This window comes from Anoplopoma fimbria, chromosome 3, assembly GCF_027596085.1.
Source record: "Anoplopoma fimbria isolate UVic2021 breed Golden Eagle Sablefish chromosome 3, Afim_UVic_2022, whole genome shotgun sequence".
Taxonomy (NCBI): domain Eukaryota; kingdom Metazoa; phylum Chordata; class Actinopteri; order Perciformes; family Anoplopomatidae; genus Anoplopoma; species Anoplopoma fimbria.
This window is the reverse complement of record NC_072451.1, coordinates 9,048,987-9,076,468: the sequence shown is the minus strand read 5'-3', so window position 1 is coordinate 9,076,468 and position 27,482 is coordinate 9,048,987. Positions and strand designations below refer to the sequence as shown.

The 27,482-nt window shown below is 40.9% G+C and overlaps 1 protein-coding gene across 1 annotated transcript in view; it reads left to right on the top strand.

Annotated features, from left to right (window-relative positions):
* The window catches only part of patj (PATJ crumbs cell polarity complex component), a 109,415-nt gene that overhangs the window by 69,013 nt on the left and 12,920 nt on the right, over positions 1-27,482 (top strand). The window contains 2 exon segments of the mRNA XM_054596706.1: positions 24,593-24,789; positions 26,304-26,395. Of these exon segments, the coding sequence (XP_054452681.1) occupies positions 24,593-24,789; positions 26,304-26,395 (289 nt within the window).

Sequence of the window (27,482 nt, the reverse complement as noted above, 5' to 3'; positions counted from 1 at the left end):
AATGATGTTGTTGATTCGGTCAGGTGGAGCACATCACCTCTGTACAAGGTGTGAAAGACGGTGAGCTCTGATTGGCTGATGTCCAACTCCTATTGTGTCATGTCCCCAATCACAGCAAGCGTTAATGACAGTGATTGACTAATCTGACTCTGTTACTACCTAGACATCACATAGTTTAATCACAGGATAAAGATGGAGACGTCTGTCCAGCACTCTGGTCCAGACTGAAGTATCTACTTTCGATGGATTGTAATGAATTGTGGCTCACACATTCATGTTCCCCTCAGGATGAAATTGAATAACTTCAGTGATCCTCTGACTTTTCTTGCACCATCATCAGGCAAACATTTAAATGTGTTCAATACTTTGGTTTATGACCAAATACCTACAGAGCTAATGACTTTCTCATCAGCCTCTGCTGTACATTATGTTTACTGCTCATTAGCTAATGCTAGCATGCTAACACATGAAGCTAACATGGTTAACATGGTAAATATTACTGCTAAATGTGAGCCACAGTGTTTAATGTCAAACTCCAGTAAAAGTCCATAAAATAATTCCCACTTACATCTTATTATTTAATGCCCAGATTTCCATGGAAATTCATGATCTTATTCCTGCTCCTCAGAGGATTAACCTCTTATATTTTAATGACCATGATCATTACACTAGCGCCACCCTCAGGACGAACTTTACAGTTGTAAATCAACTACTGGTAACACTCTGAGAAAGATAAATCAGAATGTTTTCAACCTACATTTTAGTCCTACTGCTAATGTGCTGAGGCTTAAATAAGTGTCTTCTTTTCTTTTTTGGCGTCAGTCCACTTTGTTTATGAAACCGCTCTGAGAATATAAATCTATAATTTAGAGACATTACAAAGTTAATTAAATCAGATGAAACTTGAATTAGCCTTTGGGGAAACTGGGGCGTCCCAGCAGCGGTAGACAGTCACAGGACAGAATAAAAATAGACTCTCAGCAGAAACAGAGTCACAAACATCAAATACAGATTCAGCATGATTTAATACAACTGTGACATACATGTAGGAGGGATATAAAAAAACTGTGAACTGCTCTCAAGTACTGAACTTAAGTAAACATTTGAGGTACTTGTACTTTCCATTTTCTGCAACTTAACACTTCTACTCCACTACATCTCAAAATTAAATTTACTCGACTACAATTTAATTTGAATGTCGGCTTTAGTTTCTTTTCAGATTACAGTTTTTCATCCCCTTCCTGTCCAGTGAAAACCACAATTCTTCAGATGTGTTGATGTTGAATGTTTGTGATAAACTGAAGGATAAAGTTTTCCTTTACGGGTTTTAAGAAAATCCTACTTCTTATGTCCTGTCTACACGTGTACAGATATTGAACAGATATCTTTCTCTACCTTTTGGCCTTTTCGTCCACATGCGAACAGTGTTTTCAGTCACTGAAACGGCTACTTTTAAAAAAGTGTCTTTGAAGGTATAGATTTTTAAAAACTCTGATTATGTTGTATCAGTGTGGACATGTAAAACAGAGCATTTGGGAAACAATGACGTCCTTACTTAACAGATTGTTTCACGTCAACAACATCGAACAAAGATCAGTGAAACAAACCTGAAGTAAACAACGTTGTTCCTTCACCAGAAAGCTCAAAGCGCAGCAACACCACTCTGCTGTGTCCACTGAGGCGTCCTAAGTCCACTGCCCCACGGTACTTTGACCATACGGTTTTGAGCTCAGTCGATGCTATTACCATGTTTATCATGTCTTTTGCATGAGATGACATAGAATTTTAAATATACATTAAAAAACATATCTGTATACGTGTAGACAGGGCTCAATACTATTTGAAAAGCGTCTTGGATCATCTGGAAAATGAATCTGTTTCTAATGATAGAAACCAGCATTAATTAGTTGAGTTACTGAACCTCAGTGTACCCGGTAAGTTGGGCACATCAAAACAAACACCAGATGTTAAACATGTAGCAACATATTCATCCTGCATCCTCTACAGAAAGGGAAGATGCTCAGCTAAAAGCTTATGATAACCATTTTAGCCTAAACAAAACACATTTCCAACACAAAGCAACTAAATGAGCATGCAGCAAAAACACAGATTCCAACGGATTAAGTCTATTCTTTCAACCAACACCCAGTCAACTAGCAGCAGCAGAAGAAGAGAAGAAATAAACTTCACTTTATACAGCCATAACCATAAATCTGGTCCTACCCTTGCTGTTTTGTGTTCAAAATTTGTTTTCAAGGACATATCAGCACTGCTAATTGCAATGATTCAATGGTCTCATTGAATCATTGCTGGTCCCTCCCAGCCATCTCTACTCATTTACATGGAGAAGAGGAAAAAAGTTAAAGTAAATATCCTTCTCCTTAATTGACCAGAAACATTAATATTAACATATTTCGATATTTTATTTTTCACGCTCCACAAAGCAGTTTTTTTATTCTGATGTCTTCAGATTGACGCGCTAATCTAGGGAAGTTTAAGTGAAGCATCTTTAAATATCTTACTTTCAAATTACAACCAGACTAATTGGCATTTTAAACCATACCAAACTTCTCTAACACACACACACTACGTGTTGCTGCTGCTACAGCATGAGACAGTCTTTTGCTCCTCAGAGACTTCCTTTTTTCAGTTTTTTCTCCACAACTTCTCCCCGTCTCTCCTCGCTTCGGTGTCCCCCCCCCCCCCCCTCTGTTTTTAACTGCAGTGGTTTATCTGCAGAATCGCTCCATAAAAGTGTCGAGCTGCAGGTTTTAGCTTCCACTCTGAAAATGAATTTACATTCAGAGTCACATCTGCCTCATATTTTACATGTTAATGCAGTTTTTCCCATATTCTCGTCAATCCACAAACCCTCTTATCTTGAGAACTTCATATAAGGTCAACACAAAAAGCTTCATTTTCTACTGAGCGCTCCGCCATCAGGTCGATTGTGGAGTTAAGTGTTTTATCCTTTTTCTGAGGGAAATAATGCAGCGCAGCTCCGTTTTTTGCCAACACCAGCACATCATGTGTAAAAGTGCACAGTATGCATTAAACAGTCAAATGTCATCCAGCACCGTGTTTAATGATTGTTCTGATTGGACCTCATGCTGCAGGGCATTAATTATAAGGTGACGTGACACATTTTCTATTTAAGGTAGTTATTTTTCCTAAGCTAGAGCTGGCTACTATCTTAACTTAATACCTGCCCACACAGTTAATGTTGCATAACTAACCCTTTTGCTAAGCTCTGTATCAATTGAGCCCACACTGTCACTAACTGCACTCCCTGAATGAATATAATCAAATAATTTGGAAAAAGTGATTTCAAAGAGAAGCAGACAAAAGGTTCTACAATATGCATGTGAAGTATATATCCAAGATGTTCAACTGATTCACCAGTGAAAACAGGTTAGAAAGATATAGATAGAAGCTAAAGCTACTGATCACAGTGTTAAAGTGAACCACCACATCATGGGGTGATCGAGACAAAAGACAATGAGATTAAGGAACAGCACTGTTCCTGTAGAGCAGGGTAGGTCTTTATTCACTGTTACTATCATTAAAAAGCATGTGTATACATTCAGTATACCCTCAGTAGCTAGCGTAGCATAGAAGCGCTTATGCTAGTTCTCCGCTAATGTTAGCTCCACAGGTTTTTAAGTTGAAATGTAAGGTTTTAGAAACGTATATCTTCCTCCAACCTCTCAGGGTAACGAGTATCACTATTATACAATGTTTAACCATGGCTGGCTTCAAATCCACTAAACCAGCATGAAGATTAAGAAAATCTGAAACCATTGCATAACAACCTTAGAAGCAGAGACAGATAGTTGTCGGACCCTCGTCCAACAATGCTACAATTGGCCTGTCTTGCTAGACAACTGGGTAGAAATTACCTACATAAATAAGTAATATCTGTACTTTTAACAACTTTGTTTTAATTCAGATCTTATGTAAGGTGTTGTTTCTAATATATTTTGCCACTCCCAGTGCACTTTTTATGTCCTCTTTAAACAAATGTTGTATGTTTGTTTCCCTTACAAGTGACCTCTTAGTGTTGGTTGTGAGAATAATGATAATATTCTCTGTCAGATGCAAAGCAAGAAGTAGCCTGACTGTTATAGCGCCACAAAACCCCTTAAAATATGAGCTTAAGGTGGGTGGACGGGTCGACAGAGTCTTGGTCTGGTAGGAGGTGGTTGGAGGATCCTTGAATCCTTGACAGGTACTTTTAGTCCTCAAGAGTGTTCCATAGATAACTGATATGAATGAGGAGGGCCCTAATGAAGAGGTTCTCTAGACACATGAGGACAAGAAGGAGGTTCCAGACATCCTTGAGTAGGTTGAGAGCATTATTTAGAGACACCCAGAAGTCAAGAAGGACTATCTAATCATTCATACAACATTAACACACAACCGGTACAGCCTGCGGGAGACTCCTCCAGGAGTCTAGGGTATCTTTAGGAGCTTTTTTATGTCATGGTAAGGGTTGATAATGTCCTAAATATACATGGGAGGGTTAATGGGTACCTGCAGCCTTTATCAGAGTTCAAGGGATAACTAAAGATACTTTGGGAATCTAGCGTTGAGGAGGGTCCTGAAATCCTACGTACATCACTGTTATCCCAAAGGAAGTTTCAGGAGACCACTGTTAATTTCCTCTCATACCAGTGGTCAACATTGGTTTCTTTTAACCACGGCCAGTTTTATTTCTCTTACTTAACTAAGTAGTTTCCATGTCTTAATCAAACTTTAACCTCAGACGTTTTGGATCAGAAAAGGCTCAAATGAATTTGTTTTGGTTACCATCATACGGGTCATTTTGAAAGACACTGATGTGTGAGAACTTCTGCTGCATATTTTCATTGTTTTTCCAATGCGTTTTAGGAGTTTTATTTGCGCCCAACAACTACCAAAGCTGAATTAGCTATCGATAGCTCTTCCTTGCCTCCAACGACTTCACTGTCACGTTACTGGATGAAGGAAAAATTACAGATTTAGCAACTGCGCCCAAGAGATGCAAAGGACATTTGCAAGAACTGCAAGTGTTTTCACACTATATCCCTGATGCAGAAAGATAGAGAAAGAGGTTGAAACTCTGCAAATGTTCCATTTTAAATGAGACAATCTCTGAATGCAGACCTCCCAGTTCAAGTGTCGCACTGCAATCTGGTCTGGCTGGACAGATTTCAGTGAAGCTAAATTAAATTAGTGGAGAAAAGCCCAGTCTGTCACTCTGCCCACTGCTGCAGGAAACCAGTTCAACACAGACCAGCTTCCATCCGGCTGCCCAAACAACAGCAGGAGATTATACCGTGTGTGTGTGTGTGTGTGTGTGTGTGTGTGTGTGTGTGTGTGTGTGTGTGTGTGTGTGTGTGTGTGTGTGTGTGTGTGTGTGTGTGTGTGTGTGTGTGTGTGTGTGTGTGTGTGTGTGTGTGTGTGTGTGTGTGTGTGTGTGTGTGTGTGTGTGTGTGTGTGTGTGTGCACTGTTAAATCTAGATTGAGCGTACTAATTCCAGTCTTTGCCTCTGTGTGTGGACATCCATGCAGGGTGTGTGTGTGTGTAAATTATCTTAATTGATGCTGCCTGGTCCCCTCTGATGGTTTGGTTTTGTTTGATTTGTGAGTCATGTCAAGGCAGAGGGGAGGGGTGCTGGTCTGAATCTTGATTAGGGGACAAGCTGAATTGCAGTGCATGTGTGCGTGTGTGCGCACTGTTAAATCTAGATTGAGCGTACTAATTCCAGTCTTTGCCTCTGTGTGTGGACATCCATGCAGGGTGTGTGTGTGTGTCCTTGAGTGTGTCTAGCAAATTCACACAGGCATTCTTATTTTGTGTGTGTGTGTGTGTGTGTGTGTGTGTTATTTGTTGTGTGTGTGTGTGTGTGTGTGTGTGTGTGTGTGTGTGTGTGCGTGTTTGTCGTGCCTTTTGGATCAATAAGCTATCATAACAGAACAGTTGGCTGCCTGCTTCAGCTCCCTGTAGACTGTCAGAGCACAACACACTGTTCTGAATTAATGCGTGACAGTGAGTGTGTGGGTGTTGATGCAGATTAGCCTCCATCTCTGTTTCCTGTCGTCATCTATCCTCCACCCTCTTGTTTGATTGCTGCAACATCCACGAACACACACACACACACACACACACACACACACACACACACACACACACACAGTCAACATGTCTGTATTGAGTGGATCGTTTATAGCTTTTGTGCGCTGAATATGCAAATCTTCAAAGCAGTGGTTCTTTAAGCAGGGATCCAGGGTCTTTGGTCATGAGGGAGTTCCATGGAAACTCAAGGATGTTCTTAGAGTCCTTACAGAGGTCACATTCATTCTTGAGGGCTCTGGGACAAGGTCACAGGAATCCTTGAAGAGGTTCTAGGGTTGTACTGAAGGAGGCGTCAGTGATAACTGAAGGTGTTAAATGTCCAGAACCAGGATCCAGAGGCTCCAGAAGCGCACCCCTGTTACTCATCTGATGATTCAAAGGGTAAATTAAAGTTTAAAGGGGTTAAATAGAAGTGTTTTAAAGATGTTGAGGGCATTCTTGAGAGGATTTAAACTTTTGGGAGCTACCAGGGAAATTTCAGGAGGTTATGGGTCCAATCATTCTTGAGGAGGTTAAGAGGGCTGTGAGGAGAATTCATAAGTCTTGGACAAGGCCACAGGCATTCTTGGAGATGGCACCAGGTTGTCCCAATGGAGGTTTCAGATATAACTTAAAATGTTAATGGTTTGAGGAGGTTCCAGAGATTCCGCAAGGGCCTCCCTATTACTCCTTAGGTGGTCCTACGGACATAATGAAAGTTTATTGGGGAAAATACGTGTATAGGGAGGTTGCAGACATCCTTGAGATTGTTGACTGGTCTGCCAATGCAAATCTTCTAAGCAATTGTTTATTAAAACAGATCTCATAGTCTTTCAGGAGCTAGAGGAGTCCCTGAGGGGTTCAATGGAAATTCCAGGAGCTTCTTGGGCCCATTCATTCTTGAGGATGTTGAAGGGGGATGTGAGGAGGATGCATTAGTCTCGGACAAGGCCACAGGCATTCTTGAAGATGTTGTAGGTTGCCCCAATGGAGGTTTCAGATTAAAAGTAAGACCCTAATTGTCTGGAGAACAATCCAGAGGTTAACCAATAGGGCCCTTGGTAACTGATAAGGTGGATAAGTTTGACTTTAACAAGGTTTTAGCAATAACTCAAGATGTTACTAAGGGTTTCCCTGGATAGGTGGGGATGAATAACTATAATCTGTAAAATAAATACTGCTGGCAGACAAATGTAGAGGATTAAAAAGTAATATATTTACCTCTGAGATGTAGGGGATTAAAAGTATAGAGTTGCATAAAATGGAAACATACATAAAGTAGAAGTACCTTAAATTTGTACTTAAGCACCGTACTTGTGTAAATCTACCTGGTTGCATTATCTACCCCAGGTTGTGTACCAAGATCTTGGACATTAACTCGGTGAGTGCAGTGTTATTATTACTAATAGAAATGATGGTTGAAACTCCAAAAGAGCAAAGTCGTCATGACCAGGAATCATCCTTTAAGGTCAAGTAAGCATTCAGTGATGCTAACAAATTGCATTTGTAGATTTATTCATCTTTACAGGGCAGTAATGACTCTGTAAGTTTCCATTCCAGAGGGGGGTTCAGTTCGCTTAGAGCGAGGAGGAAACAGATTTGGAAAGCGTGAGAAAAACAGATGAGAGAGAGAGAGAGAGAGAGGGAAACTGAGAGAGATGGGATGGCAGCAGCAGCAGGAGGAGGGTGAGGAGAGAGAGAGAGAGAGAGAGAGAGGCAGGAGATGACTTGGGGAGAAGAGAAGAGAGAGAGTCGGGGTGATGGAGAGAGTAATCGAGGTTGGAGTGTGTAACAGAGCTGTTCGTCACTAGCTGTCCTCCTATCACAGCAGCCAGCTCACACACACACCACACACACCCGTTTTCTGGATATCGAAGCTGCGAAACCTGAAGACGACACACACATACGCTCAGCGCTGTGGATTTATCCCGGTGTGTGTGAAGACTGAAGTATGGACGATGTTGCCGATGGGTTAGTACGCCCTCTCGCTTAGTGTGTGTGTGTGTATCTGCGTTTGTGTGTGTGTGTGTATCTGCGTGTGTATGTTTGTGTGTTGGGGCTGTCACGGCTTTGAAGAACAGCTGAGCTTCAGGATAGGTGTGTGTGTGTGTGTGTGTGTGTGTGTGTGTGTGTGTGTGTGTGTGTGTGTGTGTGTGTGTGTGTGTGTGTGTGTGTGTGTGTGTGTGTGTGTGTGTGTGTGTGTGTGTGTGTGTGTGTGTGTGTGTGTGTGTCCACCATGTTCCTGTCTGTATATTTAGTCCAGGTAGAGGTTACCTTTAACCTGTCTGCCTGTTTCACTGCAACACACAGAAACAGGTGGGTAGACACTTTTCATGCTGGATTGTTCCTGTGTGTGTGTGCAGTGAGACCGCAAACAGCATGTCATGATTCATTCAGCTTTGCAGGTCAAGGCGTGCGTGCGTGCAGCCAATGGTGACTGGCGCAGATAGACTTGGCACTCCCCCAGGTGACGCTGCATCACTCATTCACAAACAAACATGTTGTACATCTGTCTTACTCTGTCTTCTTGTTTCCCAGTGACCATTTTTCCGTCTAAAAGACATCTATTGGACGTCTATGGCCGACGTCTAATAGACGTCTAAAAGTGGTTCAAAAGTGAAAGTTTATTCAACGTCTATTTGTAGACGTCTATTAGACGTTCACGTTTAGACCATATTTAGACGTGATTTTCAATATTGGCTTTCAACTGAGAAATGTGGATGTGGTTTCATAGTAAGCCTCTAAAATGATAATATAACATTATTAGCACAACCTAGAGGATTACAAAGGCACTATGTCTGTAAATTAAACAAGAATTATAAAACATATTCACTCTTTAACGTCTTTTCCCCGGTGACCATGATCGTTTTTTAAATGTCTTTCCAACGTTAAGTTGCTCACTGACATATTACACATTATAATATTTTATATTGTTTGTAAATTGCTCTATGCCAAACAACAATGTTCTGACCGTCTTCTTGTTTGTACATTAATTTATTTTACTCACTTCCTCCCCATTTAAACTGTGTACAGCCCCACTAGCTCTCTGTAATGCATTCTAGATGTAAAATGGCCTAAAACTCACTTTATATCAATGAACTACAGCGACAGCCCATAAACACAGTCAACATTAACTTACACACATGTTAATGTTTACTGTTGGTCCATATAGCAGTACGCTACAAGCTAACATGCTAACGCTAAAGCTAACATGCTAACGCTACAAGCTAACATGCTAACGCTACAAGCTAGCAGCCTCATCTTCATCGTGAGCAGCATAAAATGATATTAATGATGCTAATTTCTCTTTGAATAACTGAATCCAGTAGGTCAGTACTTACACAGTGTGTGCAGCGTGAAGCCTCGGGTTTATCAGCTCGTTCCTGTCGTTGTGTCTCGTGAGTCTCGACCATTGCTCTCGTGCAATCGAAGTTCCAAACTCTAGAGTCTAAGTTCTTGCTTATATGCGTTACAGCTGTAAGCGAACTTTCTTATTTCAGAGTAATATATAAAAATGAGTAATTTAAGGAATGTAGTGTAATGCCCATTGTGTATGTGTGTGTGTATATATATATATGTATATGTATATATATATATACATATATACATATATATATATACATATATACATATATATATATATATATATATATATATATATATATATATATATATATACATATATATACATATATATATCCATACATACAAAGAAAACCAAACAATAAGTTCAGAAATTAAGTTATGTGTAATAAAATGGAATGACACAGGGAAATATTGAACACATTAAGAAAGGGAGGTGCAAAAAGGCATGGAAAGCCAAGACACCAGCTGAAATCTATCAGTAATTAGAAAGCAATCCTGCCCCTTGTCAGTGAAAATTAATATCAGCTGGTTCAGTCCCAACTAATGGCCTATAAAAAGGTGTCTCATTACCAAGGTGTCACACAAGAAACATCTCATGATGGGTAAAAGCAAAGAGCTCTCTCAAGACCTTCGCAACCTTATTTTTGCAAAACATACTGATGGCATTGGTTACAGAAGGATTTCTAAACTTCTGAATGTTCCAGTGAGCACAGTTGGGGCAGAGGAGTGAAAATAATTATCAGAAGAGTTGTCCAAGAGCCAATGACCACTTGTGGAGAGCTTCAGAAAGACCTGGAATTAGCAGGTACAATTGTTTCAAAGAAAACAATAAGTAATGCACTCAACCGCCGTGGCCTGTATGCACGCTCACCATGCAAGAATCCATTGCTGAAGAAAAAGCATGTTGAAGCTCGTTTAAAGGTTCCTGCACAACATTTAGACAAGCCTGTGAAATACTGGGAGAATATAGTCTGGTCAGATGAGACCAAAATTGAACTCTTTGGATGCCATAATACACCCTATGTTTGGAGGTCAAATGGCACTGCACATCACCCCAAAAACACCATACCAACAGTGAAGTTTGGAGGTGGGAACATCATGGTGTGTGGCTGTTTTTCAGCATACGGCACTGGCAAACTTCATATAATTGAAGGAAGGATGAATGGAAAAATATACCGAGACATTCTTGATAAAAATCTGCTGCCATCTACCAGGGTGATGAAGATGAAACAAGGGTGGACATTTCAGCAAGACAATGATCCCAAACACACAGCCAAGGAAACTCTCAATTGGTTTCAGAGAAAGAAAATAAAGCTGCTAGAATGGCCCAGTCAATCACCTGACTTGAATCCAATTGAAAATCTATGGAAAGAACTAAAGATCAGAGTTCATAGAAGAGGCCCACGGAACCTTCAAGATTTGTTTGTGTGGAAGAATGGGCCAAAATCACACCTGAGCAATGCATGCATGCGTTTCTCCATACAGGAGGCGTCTTGAAGCTGTCATTACCAGATGCTACAACAAAACAACAACCAAAACAATCTTTATTGACTGATATGACCCGCCAACAATTGTCAATAGGTAGCTGCAACAGAACGTGATTGGGGCATCTCTAAAAAGTCTTTTTTTTTACTGCTGATCAAATCCGTGACTCAAATCAATGATACGATCGGGACCGTGAGTTCTACGATCCGGTGCACCTCTACTAGCTAGATAAATTAAGGAGTTACCATAGATACGGTGGACAGCAAAGTCGATCAGAGAATGGCGATAGAGAGCTGCAAAATAAAACGTGGTCAATCGACTTATGAGTTTGTAGTGAAGTAGGCCAATTTCAGCAAACTGACCTTGGTTATTTTATTAGCCAAAGAAGATTTTACACCCATTCTACTCGTGGCGAGTGCTGATTTCAGATGCGTTAAAGTGTTTTCTGATCTGAAGATCATCGGGACGAAATCTGTGTCTCTGCCTTCCACAATTAAAATATACATAATAATATAATGATAAATATGTATGTGATAACATTATGGTTGAGGTTTGGTTTGGTTAAAGAAAACATTAACCAAATGTTTGGGTTAAAGTTAATACTTTCTAAAGGTTAGGGAACATATCGAGGTTAGGGTACGTTTCAGGGAAAAAACCCAAAGTTGACTTAAGATTATCCACATCGACCTGTTCCAGCTGTTAAATGAACACATCAGAAAACGCACACGAACATGTCCTTTTTATTTGTCACTTGGCTCTGAGACAGCCGGGCCTTCAACTTATATTGGTATACTGGTAGTTATACTGGAACTAAAATAGCACTGCTGCTGGTACTCTGCTTCTTTCTCTGCACAGAGACTGCTGCCTTCAGTCTGTTGTTGCTAACAGCCTACACTGCCAACGACCAGTCGAGGCAGTGTAGGGTGTAGATTAATGCCACCTCCTCGGGGACTGTGTGTGTGTGTGTGTGTGGTGTGTGTGTGTGTGTGTGTGTGTGTGTGTGTGTGTGTGTGTGTGTGTGTGTGTGTGTGTGTGTGTGTGTGTGTGTGTGTGTGTGTGTGTGTGTGTGTGCAGCAGCAGCAGCAGCAGCAGGCTAAGCTACTGTTGCATTGCAGTGACCTCCACGAGTTACTGCAGCACTGTCGGAGGATAACAGTCTGCTCTCTCTATCCAGTCCTTTCTTTCTTTCTTTCTTTCCTCCTCCCTTGCGCACAAAAATAACAACAAAATCTGATGTTTTCTGACATAGTTTCTCCTCTCAAACCCCAAACTGTAAAATCCCTTAAATTAAAGCACAAACCAAGCGTTCGATCAGTTGTACCTGCTGTAATGAACATAAAATGACATCACTGTGAGGTAAAGCAAGGATAAAAGGTTTATTAAAAGCCTTTATTTTGCACGGTGTGATGAAGGCTCATAGTAATTGTTCTTTGGTGTCCAAATTGCACCTTTTGTTATTGTGTCTACACATACATTAGCTTGTTGCAACACACACCAAACTACTGCAGAGATTCAGACAGCTTAAAGTAGAAAACCCCACAGAGGGATTTTCGAGAGAAGGAGCAGGACAGTCAATGGTTTGTGCTGCTGTAGTTTTATTTCTGGCAGCTTTTCCACTTCAGTTTAGGCTTCAATATTTCACACACACAAACACACACATATAAAAGCGCACACACACAGGTAACCCATGCATGTTTCTGTCCTATTTCACCCTCCAGGGCACATTACTATTACTGCCAGTTACTTTAGCAGCACAAACGCACTCTCTGACTGCTAGTGCCAGATATATCCTAGCACTGTATATTAAATTAGGAGAAGCAGTGTCTGTCCGTCTGTGCGTCTGTCCATCCGTCCCCGGTGTTGTTTGAATAAATCAGCTGATAGATTTTGTTTCCATGCATCTCTGAGTTTGCCAGTTGGTACCTCCCAGGTGTTCACTGTCCTCAGCTGCTCCAGTTGGAGCTGAGCCTCCATAGTTTGAAATGCAGTACTACAAACAAATGAGCTTATAGAATATGATGCATTGCTGTAGATCACCCAACTACTCGATGGTATACGAAGGGGTTCAAATCAGCACAACCTTAAACGGCTACCGCAGTAAAATGCAACATAAACATTTCTAATAGTAAAACAGTGACAGGGATAATTTAACTGCACCATCAATACTTTTACTCTTTGTCCATTTTTTAATAATATCTACATACTTTTACTTGAACGACTACAAGGAACTTACATTTTGTGTCGATTTTGGCGGCCCCTGTGGACAAAAGTGGTAGTGTTTCCGAGCACCAGAGTCCCGTTAGAAAATGTCTAATTTTACTGCAGCAGATGTCTGAAAGTCTGCCCTGCTCAGTCGTGGTTCTGGTTCTCTCGTAGAGTAGAGCAGAGTATTTCGCAAAATAATTGGGACGTGTTTGCACCTGAAGAAATAAAACACAAAGGAACTGCAGAGGTTGAAACTACCTCTAACTGCGCTGCCATGCCAGGAGCGTGGTGGTGCTCCTGTGCTATTTTCACATTTTCAGATAAGGTAGCATTCATGAATTGAAAGCCACATGCAGTTACAGTGAAATGATTACAGTCTTCAGAGTTAATGGTAACTGAATTGCATTTCAAGCCCAGATATTCCAGCTATCATGGCTTTTTAAATCCCAAATACAGTTCCTCTCCGACATGTTTAAACTCCTTGCCAAAAGTTTTGAGTAGTGCTTCTGCACCTAGTCGGTCAGGATCTTTAGTTCACGGTCTGAAAATGTCTGCCATTTATACAAACATCCACATGATGTTTGTATCAATCCACATGATCACAAAGAGACTGTACTCAGCTGATACAACTTTATGGGTGTATTTGCGCTGTTCTAACTTGTGCGATATCTTTTGTGAATTTTACATTATGACGGGGCAGATAGCTGATGCAAGCGATGAGCAATTCACGGTGCTATCGGTGGCCAAAGTTTGTGAAAATGTGTTTCTTCTGGTTTTATATCCGCGCCACAACAATACCATGATTGATTTAGTCTGGATGACTTACCATTTTTTTCCTGTTCTGTGAGCATTAAACATAAACAAAGATAAATGACAGAAACATGCTGATGTTAAGCAGGTACAATCTTGACCTTGTTTAGCATCTTAGTTTGCCCGGTGAACTGGCTAAATGAGCTGTTTTCCGCAATTCATCCTGAGGGAAACATGAATGTGTGCACACTTTGGACGAAATAAACGGCTTCTATCTATTTTATGTGCTTTTCTGTACATAGAAATATTAATAGAGAATCATGTTAGCGTGTCCTTCAGTGTGTGTGATAAGTGAATCGAATAAGCGTCACTGCTCTCACCTTGTCGTCACCTTGTTCCTCTGTGCAGACATCATTCGATACACACACTAACACACACCGACACACACACACACACACACACACACATACGTGTATGTTTCACTGTGTTTGTGAGGACCCTTAACCATCGTCCTCATAAACCTTAACATTATCTTTACTCAAACTGACTCTAGAATTAACATTAAAACCAAGTCTTAAACTATTCACTGTCACCGTGGGAAGGAAACGCTTAGTGTTGAAGGTTATTCAAATTAAATTATCATGTTTACAACAGAAAACAACACATTTATTAAATACTAAATCTTGTTTACTTCACAATCCTGTTCATCCAAAGCCAACGTAGATTTTAGGTGCTTTATCCTAAACCTTTTATTTATTTCAGAAAACTAAATTTACAGTTATATAGAAAAAAAACCCAGTGGCTCCAAAAAACCTCTCTAGAGGAGCCAATAAACAACCCCGGTTATACAAAAACGTTGCAACCGAACAGCAGCTGTACATTGACCAAGCAGCTTTAGGAGGGAACAGTCTGGAAGCTACACACACACATACACGCACACACAAACAAACTGTGTAGCTGGAGCGGAGGGAAGCTATGCTGTACTCACAATGAGAGTGTGCTTCAGCCAAATTCAGCAGGTGTGTGTGTATGTGCTGATTTACTGTGACAGGTCACCTTGCTAGAAGCACATAAACACACATACACGGATTCAAATTTCAGGAAAGGGCTGAGGGCACACAGTGTGTATGTGGGTGTGCGACAGTTAACCCCCTGCGGGATATTTCAGAATGACAGCGTTCATCAGTGTGTGACAGACAGACAGCACTGCTGTCAAACACACCGCAGGAGTTATGTGTGTGTAGAGGTGTGTTTATCCGGTCTTGTGGGGACAAAATCTTTTTACACAGTCACGTTGTGGGGACTTGCCTTCCTTTTAAGTACAAAATGAATGTCCCAATAACGTAAATCATCACTTTTCAGGGTGAAGACTTGGCTTAGGGTTTTGGTCAGGTTAGGGTTAGTGTAAGAGTTAGGATTAGGCTGGTAGTGGTTATGGTTTTGGTTAGGGTAAGTCTCAAGGAAATACATTTAAGTCAATGTAATATCCCCAAAAAGTAAGGAAAATAGGTATTGATGTATGTGTTACACATGCATGTACTCTCTAGTTTTTCCAGGAAAACATTATTCTAGCTTATGACCTCCAAACAGGCTGTGTTTCATTACATTACATTACATTACAGTCATTTAGCAGACGCTTTTATCCAAAGCGACTTACAGGAAGTGTATTCAACATAGGTATTCAAGAGAACTACTAGTCACCAGAAGTCATAAGTGCATCTCCTTTCTTAAACAAGCATCTTAAAGCATAAGCCAGAGCAAAAGTATAGTGCAGAGGCAATTTACTACGAAAACAATAATTGCAACAGACTAATACAAATATAATAAGTGCTACAACTAATACGAATAGGATAAGTGCAGTAAACAAATACGAATTCAATAAGTGCAGCGAACTGATACGAATACAGTAAGTGCAACAACTAATACGAATGCAAATAAGTGCTACGAGGAAGGCTCAGGGTAGTGCTTCATGAAGAGGTGAGTTTTCAGCCTGCGCCTAAAGATGGGCAGTGACTCTGCTGTCCTGACGTCGGTGGGGAGTTCATTCCACCACTGAGGGGCCAGGACAGAAAAAAGCTGTGACCGGGTGGATCGGCCGCAGGGACCTCTGAGTGACGGGGCAACCAATCGCCCGAGGCAGCAGAGCGAAGTGGTCGGGCGGGGGTGTAGGGCTTGACCAAGGCCTGGAGATAGGAAGGAGCTGTTCCTTTCACTGCCCTGTAGGCTAGCACCAGAGTCTTAAACTGGATGCGAGCTCTTACAGGGAGCCAGTGTAGAGAACGGAGAAGGGAAGTTGTGTGAGAGAACTTGGGGCGATTGAACACCAGACGAGCTGCAGCTTTCTGGACAAGCTCCAGGGGTCTGATGGCCGACGCCGGGGCTCCGGCAAGTAGTGAGTTGCAGTAGTCCAGGCGGGAGATGACCAGAGCCTGGATGAGCACCTGCGCCGTCTCGTCAGCGAGGAAGGGGCGAATCCTCCTGATGTTGTAGAGGAGGAATCTGCAGGAGCGTGTGACCGATGCAATGTTTGCTGAGAACGACAGTTGGTCGTCCAGGGTCACACCCAGATTCCTCACAGTCCGAGTTGGCGTCACTACGGCATCATCAATGGTGATGGACAGGTCTCGGTGCGGGCAGCCCTTCCCCGGGAGGAACAGTAGCTCGGTTTTGTCCAGGTTGAGCTTCAGGTGGTGTGTCGCCATCCACTTCGAGATGTCAGCCAAGCATGCAGCAATGCGTGCCTCCACTTGGGTGTCACCGGGAGGAAATGACAAGACCAGCTGGGTGTCATCGGCATAACAATGGTAAGAGAAGTCATGCGAGCGAATAACAGAACCCAGAGATGTTGTGTAGAGCGAGAAGAGAAGGGGGCCCAGAACTGAGCCTTGTGGGACCCCTGTAGTCAGCATGCGTGGTTCCGACACGGCCCCCTCCATGTCACCTGGTAGGATCGGCCTGTCAGGTAGGATGCAAGCAGGGAGAGTGCAGAGCCTGAGACGCCCATCCCCTCGAGGGTGGAGAGGAGGATCTGGTGGTTCACCGTGTCAAACGCCGCTGACAGGTCCAGGAGAATCAGGACAGAGGAGAGAGAGTTCGCTCTCGCAGCGTGAAGCGACTCTGTCACCGCAAGGAGGGCCGTCTCTGACGAGTGACCCACCTTGAACCCGGACTGGTGGGGGTCCAAGAGGTTGTTCTGGTGGAGGTAGGAAGACAGTTGTTTAGAGACAGCGCGTTCAAGTGTTTTGGATAGAAAGGGTAGAAGAGAAACCGGTCTGAAGTTCTTGACATCAGAGGGGTCAAGTGATGGTTTTTTCAGAAGGGGGGTGACTCTGGCAGTCTTGAAAGCCGAGGGAAAGCATCCCGAGACGAGAGATGTGTTGATGAGGTGGGTGAGGAAAGGAAGGAGTTCAGTGGCAATAGACTGAAGAAGAGGGGAGGGGATCGGGTCAAGGGAGCACGTGGTGGGGCGGTTAGATATAACAAGGTCGAGGACCTCGTTAGGGGAGAGGGGAGCAAAATAGGGTAAGATGGGGTGTGGAGAGGGAAGGGGGAGCTGAGGGGGAAGAGCTGAAGAGGGTAGAGAGGGAGAGGGTGGACAGGGAGAGGGGGGCTGAGAGAAGGAGGATCTGATATCGTTTACCTTCTTGTCAAAGAAGTTGGCGAAATCATCAGGGAGAAGGGAGGAAGTAGGAGGAGGGGGTGGGGGTTGGAGGAGTGAAGAGAAAGTTTCCCTCTGGAAAGCTCTCAACTCAGATGCTTGATGCCTGTTCCTTACAGACAGATGCATATTTCAAATTTTCCCTGTTTCACATCTAATTGTATGTTGGTGAGTTTGGGTGTAACGGTACTCAGGAGTCACGATTCGTGTGAGTTTGGTGCAGCGAGAAATACCCACAAATGCATGAGGATCTGTCTTTTCATTTCTTTTGAAGAGACAGAAGTGCAACTTTCAAAGACAAAATCCTCTTGTTGGGGAATGAGGTAGCATTTTGCCCACTGGCAACTTTGGTTAACTTGTAACATTATACAAATAAGCATAATTTCAAACACTTATGTATAACACTGTACAAACACTGAAAAAAGACTTTTGCAGAGGGCCAAAGGGTTACAACAGGCTCTAAAACCAGAAAAGCATTGCTTATGATCTGAAGTTTTAAAATACTAAATGGGGTTGCTTTTTCTTTGTTCCGGTAACTCACGCTTGGGAACTTTAGTTCCGCATTGCGTGCATCAAACTACATAGCGATTATGCTGTGTGAGTTAAACAAAACACTGAACAAAATAGTTTGTTCATTTTTGACATTTTTTCCAATAATTAATATTCTTGTTTTGCTTTAGCAGTAGCTGACCTAGCAATGCAGTAGTGTATTCAACTCCCTAACTGATATTACTTCTACTTATCCTTTTTTGGGATCGCTGGTAAACAACTGTCAACTTTACAGGATTAAAAGTTGAAAAGAAATGTTGTCTGTGACTGTTATACTATTATATATTATATCATTAGATCATTACTTGTATTCATGTTTTCATTATGGATCAATCTGCTGATTTTTTTCTCCTTTAATCGATTGTTTGCTTTGTTAAATTGTTAGAAACCACGTCACAGTTACCCAGAGCCCAAAGTGACGCCTTCACAATGTTTGTTTAGTCCAACCAGCAGTCCAACCCTCAACACTTATGACAAATACATTACAATCAGTGTTTGGCAGGCTACTTGGAAAGTGTAGTAAGCTAAGCTAACAGTTACCAGACAATACAGTTTATATCAATTGACTAATCAACTTTTTAAAACTATTCATAGTTTAATAAATTGTCTTTTCTTCATATTTATATATTCTTTATACGTTTACCTCCGGGGGAAGAGGTATTTAAGGATTGTTTGTAAAGAAAGAAACATCCGATATCACTCTGACAAATTTAGGTAGAATCTGCACTGAAGTGTTGAGTTTTTGGACACTCAACACTTCAGTGCAGATTCTACAGTGCAGATTGATCAAAATCAATTATAGAAGGAAATCAGTGTTATTGTTAACAAATTTTTTTGAGCAGCTCACTGTTTTCATCCAGGCATATTATTTTACACTCGGCATCAGTGCAGCAGAATGGCTTTTAATAGATTTTGGACAGTGGAGTTCTGCTACAAACGGGGAATATGAGCTCCATCAGCCTTCAGCTACACAGACAGTAACACATTCATTATTGGTTTTTATTCTCTTTAGTGGTTTTGTTCAGATAGAAAAATGCAAAATAATATCCTGTCAGTGAAATGAATGTCTGCTTAATCTAGAATTAAGTACGTACATTAAACGCTAAATGATAAATGTGTCTTCAGTCCTTTTACTGAAACACATCCATTATCAGTGCTGTAGATGTGTCCTTCATCCACCTTCATTCAGCTGTCCTCCCCCTGAGACACATTAACACCTGCAGCACACACACCCACCAACAGTTATCGGTATTGCTAAAACAGTTAATTACGCTGTAAATGCTCTCACACAGGTTAGCTTTCTATTCTGCTAAAACGATTACACTTTCATTAAATTAAGCACAAAGTGTGTGTGTGTGTGTGTGTGTGTGTTGTCTGTGTGTGAAGGTTGAACACCTCAAACTAACTTGTTGACAACAGAAAACAACAAGACTGTTGAATTGAAATTCAATTATATTGAATACCTAAAGAGCCTCTACTGTAATTTTAAATGTTTTTTGTCATTGATTAAACACTGAATCCTGTTAACTTCGCTACAGTTTTTTTAGAATTCGATTTCTTTCCCTGCCGGCAGCGGCTGATTTCAATTTATATCAGTCACAAATGAGGTCCTATGACTTATGGTCCGGTTTATGTAAACGTTGTTAAAACAAGTCATACATTTTTAAGCTTAATTAATAAACGTCAATAGTAAGTTTGATGCTTGCATAAAATAAGCAGGTAGTAGTAAGTATTTCTGATCCTGTTAATGGAAACCATGGACGCAAATCTGTGCAATGGGGAAAAAAACGTTCAGTTCTATATAGCGAAAGTCTGAGGTCCCAACAAAATAAATGATTTTGTTAAAGTAGCATGTGACTAAAGGTGAAAAGCTAACAACATCACATCTGATTAGAGTGATGACGAGACTGTAACATTCTTCACATTTATATGTTAAACAAACATAAATGTCATATTTCCATCAAGTTCTCTGCACAGTTTTCCATTGTTTGAGCTCAGACTGAAGCTCCTTTAAAAAGAAATTCAACTTTTAAAGAGTAAATTAAACTGGAATCAGGTCCTAAACTAGACATTTAGTGTAATGTATTTCAATTCAAAATTTTGTGTTATGAATATGCATAGCAACTGCACTCTACTGGTTGAAACCATAGACTGTATATAAGAAGTGGACGTAGTAATCGTGACGTCACCCATTGGTTTGTGAACTGCTGTTAGAAAGCCTAGAGTTTGGCGATTTTGCTATCGTTATCTTTGATTATGGCCATCGGCATGTTGTTTTTTCGCAACCAATGAACGGAGGTTACCATATTTGGAATGTGGAGGAGTGACGTATGGATGCCGTATGTGTGTCTGGTAGTGACCTGTCAATCACAGTAAGCCCATCCTAAAGCATACTCTGCTTTATGTTCTATCTGAGTCTAAATGGACCATAATTTACTAAATGAACATCATGCTGTATTGACGAAGACTTGAAACTAGAGATTGAGAACATAAACTCATGTTTACAATGTTTACTGAGGTAATAAAATAAAGACAGAAGTAGAGTCATTTTCTCATAGACTTTTTGTCAACCAGAGGAGTCGCCCCCTGCTGGTCAGTAGAGAGAATACAAGTTTTAAGACACTGCCACATTGGCTTCACTGTGCAGAACCTGAGGTTGCCGCCTGGTTGAAAGAACGCTATTGCAATTAGATTTTGCTATTAGCTGATCCCCCTCCTACATAAACAACGTCTCCCAATGCTGCAGACTGTGGAGATAAGAGGTTAAGTTTAGTTTTGATTCTACTATTAGCATAGATAATTTTAGTGTAACTTTACAGTTAGTTGGGTGTTTGTAGTATTTAGTAGGATAGTTTGCGATTTTAGACGTTTGTCCGATTCTTTCCTGTGGCTTAGCTTTAGCCCCTAGTACAGTGTTTTAGATAGTTGTTTGAGTCAGCGTTACTTACTTTTATTATTTGTTAGCTAGTGGCAGGAATCTTTTGGCACTGTTGCTTTCCCGCTATGTCTTAGCCTCATCCACTCTTGCCATTTTGGTAGTTTTTTTCACGGTTGCGAGACATTTTTCTAAATTTCAAGGGTAGAGGCACTGTAGGCAAAATTGTGGGGTTCGGTTATGCTGCATTCACATGAAATCAGGCAGACGGTGGACGAACCGGATTTAATGTTAGTGGACGAGGGCGGGATGGTAAAATGATGTGAGGCAGTGTTTGCTGACAACGGTAACGGTAGAGGGTATTTAGTTGTTTACATTCATAATGATAATTTGGGGGGAGGGGCTTTAGAGGGAGGGCTTTAGAGGGAGGCCTGAAGGTTTCTTGCAAGATTTATTAACTATTAGAGCTACTTTCTTGAATAACTACATATTCAGCATTACTAAAATAATTAGCCAATAAAGTAGCCACAAAATAATTGTATTCCAATATATATTTCATTCCATCCCCATGGCAACATATCGTCATGCAGGATTCGTTTTGCTGCTCGAGTTTCTTTCTAAATTACACAGATATGCAAAACACTTGAAAAATGCAGACTGAAAACACACCATGATGAACCATGTGTCAGTCAGTGCCTTGCTCAAGGGAATTAAACACTCAACCCTGACTGTAGATGATTGGACCTGATGAAGCAAACACACAGCTGCCTGCGTGTGCGTGTGTGTGTGTGTGTGTGTGTGTGTGTGTGTGTGTGTGTGTGTGTGTGTGTGTGTGTGTGTGTGTGTGTGTCTCCATCAATCTCACTCAATGATTCTCCTCCGTGTCTCACTCCAATGCTCGCTTTACATTTGTCATCATTATCTCTCTCTCTCTGTATCTTCATCATCTCACCTCACATGACATCTCATCTTCTTGTCCTCCATCTCTCTCTGACTCTGTCATTAAAAAAATCTTTACTGTGCAGATGTTAACACAATGGGAAACAAATATGTAGTGATTTAAAAGTTATGTGCATTAGTGATTCAACAAAATGAATTGCATATTTTATTATCTATGTCTCATTATAACCAGCACCAGTTCATCACCGGAGGTTCACCAGCGTCATTTCGATTCATGAATGTCTGCATCGAATTTCATGATATAAGTTTGTTACATTTTCAATGCAGGACTTTTACTTTTAACGTGGTATATTTACAGTGTGGTATTAGCACTTTTACTTAAAGGGACATATCATGAAAAAGTTACCCACAAATTGTGAAATAGGACAACCATGTCAGTTCTTTGTGCACTGTAATGATCAGAAAACATGTGATCCAACAAGCCAATCAGATTTGGCTACCCTGACTTTGTGACATGCAGGTTCAAAAGAATATGCCGCCCCTCCATCCCATGGCTTGAGAACTAACTTTTCAAAAGGTGAACCAAATGTTTCTCACTAGCCAATCAGAGCGGACTGGTTTTTTTATTAGGAGCAGTTCTTAAAGAGGCAGTCGCTAAAACGGGGCGTTTCAATCAGAGGGAGAATACAGGTATATTCAGACAGACTGTTTGAGAAAAAAAATGTGTTTTTTGAACATTAAAGCATGTAAACATGTAGTATGAACCTGAACATGAGCAAGATATGTCCCCTTTAAGTAGAGAATCTAAAAACGTCCTCCACCCCTGCTGAGCACTAAACAAGTTCATGTTCCATCATTCATCTGCCCTCTAAAGTTTACTATCCCGATATTGATTTCTGCTGGCCATTAGAGCAATTTAGATTTATTGACAGACTTGGCAACAATGGAAAATGTACATTTTTAAACCATACCCTAAATACACGCTGTAAACTAGACTGTTGAGTAGTTTGGGTTTACATTGAAGCAGCACTCAGCTGTTTCGTCCACCTCCTTCAGTTTGAGGCGATTCACTTCATTCAGCCACTAAACTGGTTTATCTGTGTCCCGGTTCGGTCCATATAACTGCAGTGACCTTTAGATCCCAGATGTAAAGTTATAAAATAAAATAAAAACCTTCTTATCTTCAGAGCAGCAGCTGTCCAGGAACAAAGAGAAGTCGCCCTCAGCTTCAGCTTTTTTATTTTTAGGAAAAGGTCAGAAACCATGTGATCTCTTGACTGAAGACAGAAGAAAACTCCATAAAGTTTGAGTTCAACATTCATCTTCACCGTGTTTTAGTGTGATTAAATATTTTCTCAGATAGAAAGACGGACATCCTCCATCAGACAGAATTATGTGTTTTAATCTCAAGTTTTTGTATTTTGCTCACGTTTCACAGTTTGTTGTTTATTTCACGGACTGTTAAGCTGCATTTTGCACTTCTCCCACTGAGCCTCATCTTTCTCTCTTCCATTTGCTCTCTTTGTCCTCCCTCCTTTCCCTCCCTCTCTTCTCTCTCTTATGTGATTACTTTCTCACCTCTTCTTTGCCTCTTAAGTCTTTCTCTTCTTCCTCTTTCCCCCCTTTTCTCTCTCATCTCCAGTATCTCAAGATGTCACACAATCAACAGTTTTGTTGTGTGAGGATTAAATGTGCAGTCCACTGACAATATAACTCTATATATCTCTAAATAACTATATATTAATACAATTTGAGTTTAATTAGTTTGTCTTTAAGTCACCTTAAAGTTGAATATGTAGGAGCTTGAGAGATCTGAGTTTCCTAAATAAATACCCCAAAGCTTATGAGAAATGGTGTTCATTAAAGGCCGCTAAAGACAAGATTGTTGATTTTATATATTATATATTGATATCAATATTAGATAGTTGTATTGATGTATGGAGTAGGAATGCATCAATATTCCATCTCAGACTCAAATAGCTGGATCGGGTATCGGTGTGAACAGAGCCGAACTACTTACGTCAGTCCTACATTTATATACAACGTTAATTATATAATTGAATTTTAAGTCCTGTTTCAGTTTGAACAATTTGTAGCTGCATTTAAAAAGTTCTAATTATGCAAATTCTGAAGATTTTTTGCCAAATTGCTGGTAGGATTTATTATACAAATAATTAATAACAATTCCATTCATTCATTTATATGTAGTTATTTGTAATATATTGTTTTACAAATTTAGGAAAGCAATGTCTAAGTCAGGTCGGATGTTTCCTTAAACCTAAATTATTTGAACAATTAATAACTATTCAGTACATTTATATATTTATTTATTTAAGCCTGCAGTTGCCTAACACCTAAAAGAATGATCCCAGTCACGTCCAAACCATGGCCGAGGCATACAGCTTATTGATTAAACACTGGTATCAGATCAGTACTCTGTATTGGATGATACCCAAAGCCTGTGTATTGGTATCTGTATCAAAACTTAAAGATTTGGTGCAGCCCTAGTATTTGGTGAAGGACATAACATACTTCAGAGTAAGATCTTGATTCAAGGCTGTATTTGCCGTTACTTGCATTATTAAAAATGTTAAACTGATTATGAATCAGGTCTTTTCTTACCTTAGAAACAGAAACAGGAAGTTCTGGCTTCACTTCTGCTCTCTGTTAACCCAACTCTCTTCTCCTCCTCCTCCTCCTCCTATAGAGCGTTGGTGTGAGCGTTATGGAGACCTGCAGGGGGAGCTGCTGTGTGTGGAGCTGGAGAAGGAGCGACAGGGTTTGGGTCTCAGCCTGGCAGGGAACAGGGACCGGTCCCGCCTCAGCATCTTCGTGGTGGGACTCCATCCAGGGGGGCCGGCGGCTCGAGACGGACGCATCCAGGTCGGAGACGAGCTGCTGGAGGTGAGAACATTGATTTGTCAGAATCACCTTGAAACTTCATATAGACATTCATGTTCCCCAGAGGATGAATCCCTCTGACTTGGGTGATCCTGTGACTTTCCTGTAGCGCCACCATGAGGTTAGTTTTTGGTTTAAAGGGAAATATGTCAACAACTATTGACTGGATTGAAAAGAAAAGTGGTTCACACATTCATGTTCCCCTCAGGATGAATCAATGAATGATCTGGTGATAGCTCCATCATCAAGTCAACACTTGTGTCCAATACCTTGGTTTATGAATGCAATGCTAGTAAGCTAACACGCTAAACTGATAACATTATACGTGATTTACATCAGCATGTTAGCTTGGTCGCGGTGAGCATTTTAGGATCGCCAATCGTTGAACTACGCTGTAATGATGACAGCCTTACCGATGGTGCAGGTCCATGTTTTATTCTTGCTGACTGGTCTTGAACATGATGTCCAACAAAAAAAGTCTTGTGGTGGTCATGATGATGATGAAAATCAAGATTATATGTTTTGGACGTATCACAAAGCTCCGGCCACCGCATATCGCTCTCACATCATTTTACATTTTATTGCATCACATGTGTGTGAGGGGATTTCCAATTTATTTCCATAAATATTAAACAGGCGAGAGATCCTCTCTCTCTCTCTCTCTCTCTCTCTCTCTCTCTCTCTCTCTCTCTCTTTCTCTCGCTCGGCCTCCTCCTCATTACAGCAGTGTCAGAGGCTCCATGAAAAATTCTTGTTAAGCCGAGGGAAGCCTGGAAAATTACACACCGGAACGCACACGCTAAAACATACACTACAGGGGTGGCACATTAGTGAAAAAATCCATATACTGTAATCAAAAGAAGGATGTGCGTGCGTGTGTAGATGAGATATTGATGAACATGTGGAGGCGCCGGTATCTTCTAACTCGCGGTAGTTTACGGCTTCACAGCTCAATGACCTTTCAATTACCGCCTATCTCTATTTAGTGTGTGTGTGTGTGTGTGTGTGTGTGTGTGTGTGTGTGTGTGTGTGTGTGTGTGTGTGTGTGTGTGTGTGTGTGTGTGTGTGACCTTGGAGGTGTTAAAATAGAGAATCGTCAAACTGTCATCTGGAGAGAGAGCTGAGTTACTACAGGAGAATTGTGTCTGTGTGGTCATATAAGAGTGTTATTCTGACACTAATATTATTATAATTATTCATTTCTTACTGTTAATGATAATTGGTACATATTAAAAAAGGTAATACAATTTTTCTTTTCATTGTTATTAGTAACTACAACAATGATTATTGTTTTCTTTTTTTTCTCAATTCTTTTTTTTATGAATTTATGTTTATTGACTTTCATTTTCAAAATCAATAACTAACAACCCCCCTCACCCCCTCAGTGATTATAATGTGATGATATTTCACTCTGCCTGTGATGTGTGGGAATTCTTGTGATTTATCAATGAGAATTTACCATCATATGTTTCATAGAAATGAGGTTAGTAATCAATACATCTCTGTTTTCCCGTCAGATTAACAACCAGGTTCTTTATGGGCGGAGTCACCAGAACGCCTCGGCCATCATTAAGAGCGCCGCCCCCAAGGTGAAACTCATCCTGCTCAGGTAGGGCTGCAAGGCATGCTGGGAAACAATTTGAAAAAGTAGGCCAAGCAATCAGATGGAGGAGACTCTGCTCTTCCTGAATCATACCTTCATGAACTTAAAATATGTTTTGAAAATAATACATTTGTTTTGCATACATACAAAATCTTGAATAAATTATCTAGTTTTTACTGTTAAGGACAAAAAAACTAAACTTGAAACTCCAAAATGGATCTTGCAACAATTATTTATGCTTCAAATATCCTCAACAAACTGTTTAAGCAGTTCATATGTCACTTTTTTAAGTTTTAATATGTTGCATGGGAGAAAGTAAGATTCCCAATATGTGGTCAGTTTATCGCCTGTTTGGCTGTGATCGTTTTCTTTTGGAACTTGAAATGGTGATTTAAATAAAATCCATCAGACTCGGGTGTGCGAGATTTCGGGTTAAAGGTGCTGAATACAAGATTGGGAGCATTTTATTTTGCCTCTTGCCATGGCAACGGCTGAGCAGTGCGGAGCGGTAGCTGTGAGCTAACCAGCGAGGCAACCTTATCTGAACGCACCAGCTGTGTCAACCAATCACAGAGAAGCTTGAGTTACAACACACACAGAAGGAGAGTGACTTCCTTCTCTGCTCAGGTAGATGCTGTGCTTTGTGAATGTGTGGATTGTACTGAGCCAATGAAACATTCACACCTACATTATTATCACACCTAAATTATTATCCCATTTATATGTAACAAAAGGAATAAAATCAAATCCTAGCACTTGAGGACACTCAATTATATAAGAAACATTGCTGTGACCCTGAAATGATCTTGATTGTTTGAGAACGGAGAACATTACATCCTTAATTAACAGAGTGAGATGTGAAAATGTATCGGCTCTGCACTTTGTTTCCCCCCCGCCGTATCTCTCTGCTGTGCCAGCTGCTCGTGGAGCAGCTGTCCGCTGAGCAGTGGGCTCGTTGGCGGCCCTCACTTCAGATGATTACATTGGAAAAAAGGTAATGACTAAAATCGCTCCAAAATTGCCCCGTTGGTCTCGGTCGTCTTTTATCTTCAGGATCCTGGAGAAGGCCTCCGGCAGGACTAAGGGGGGAAAA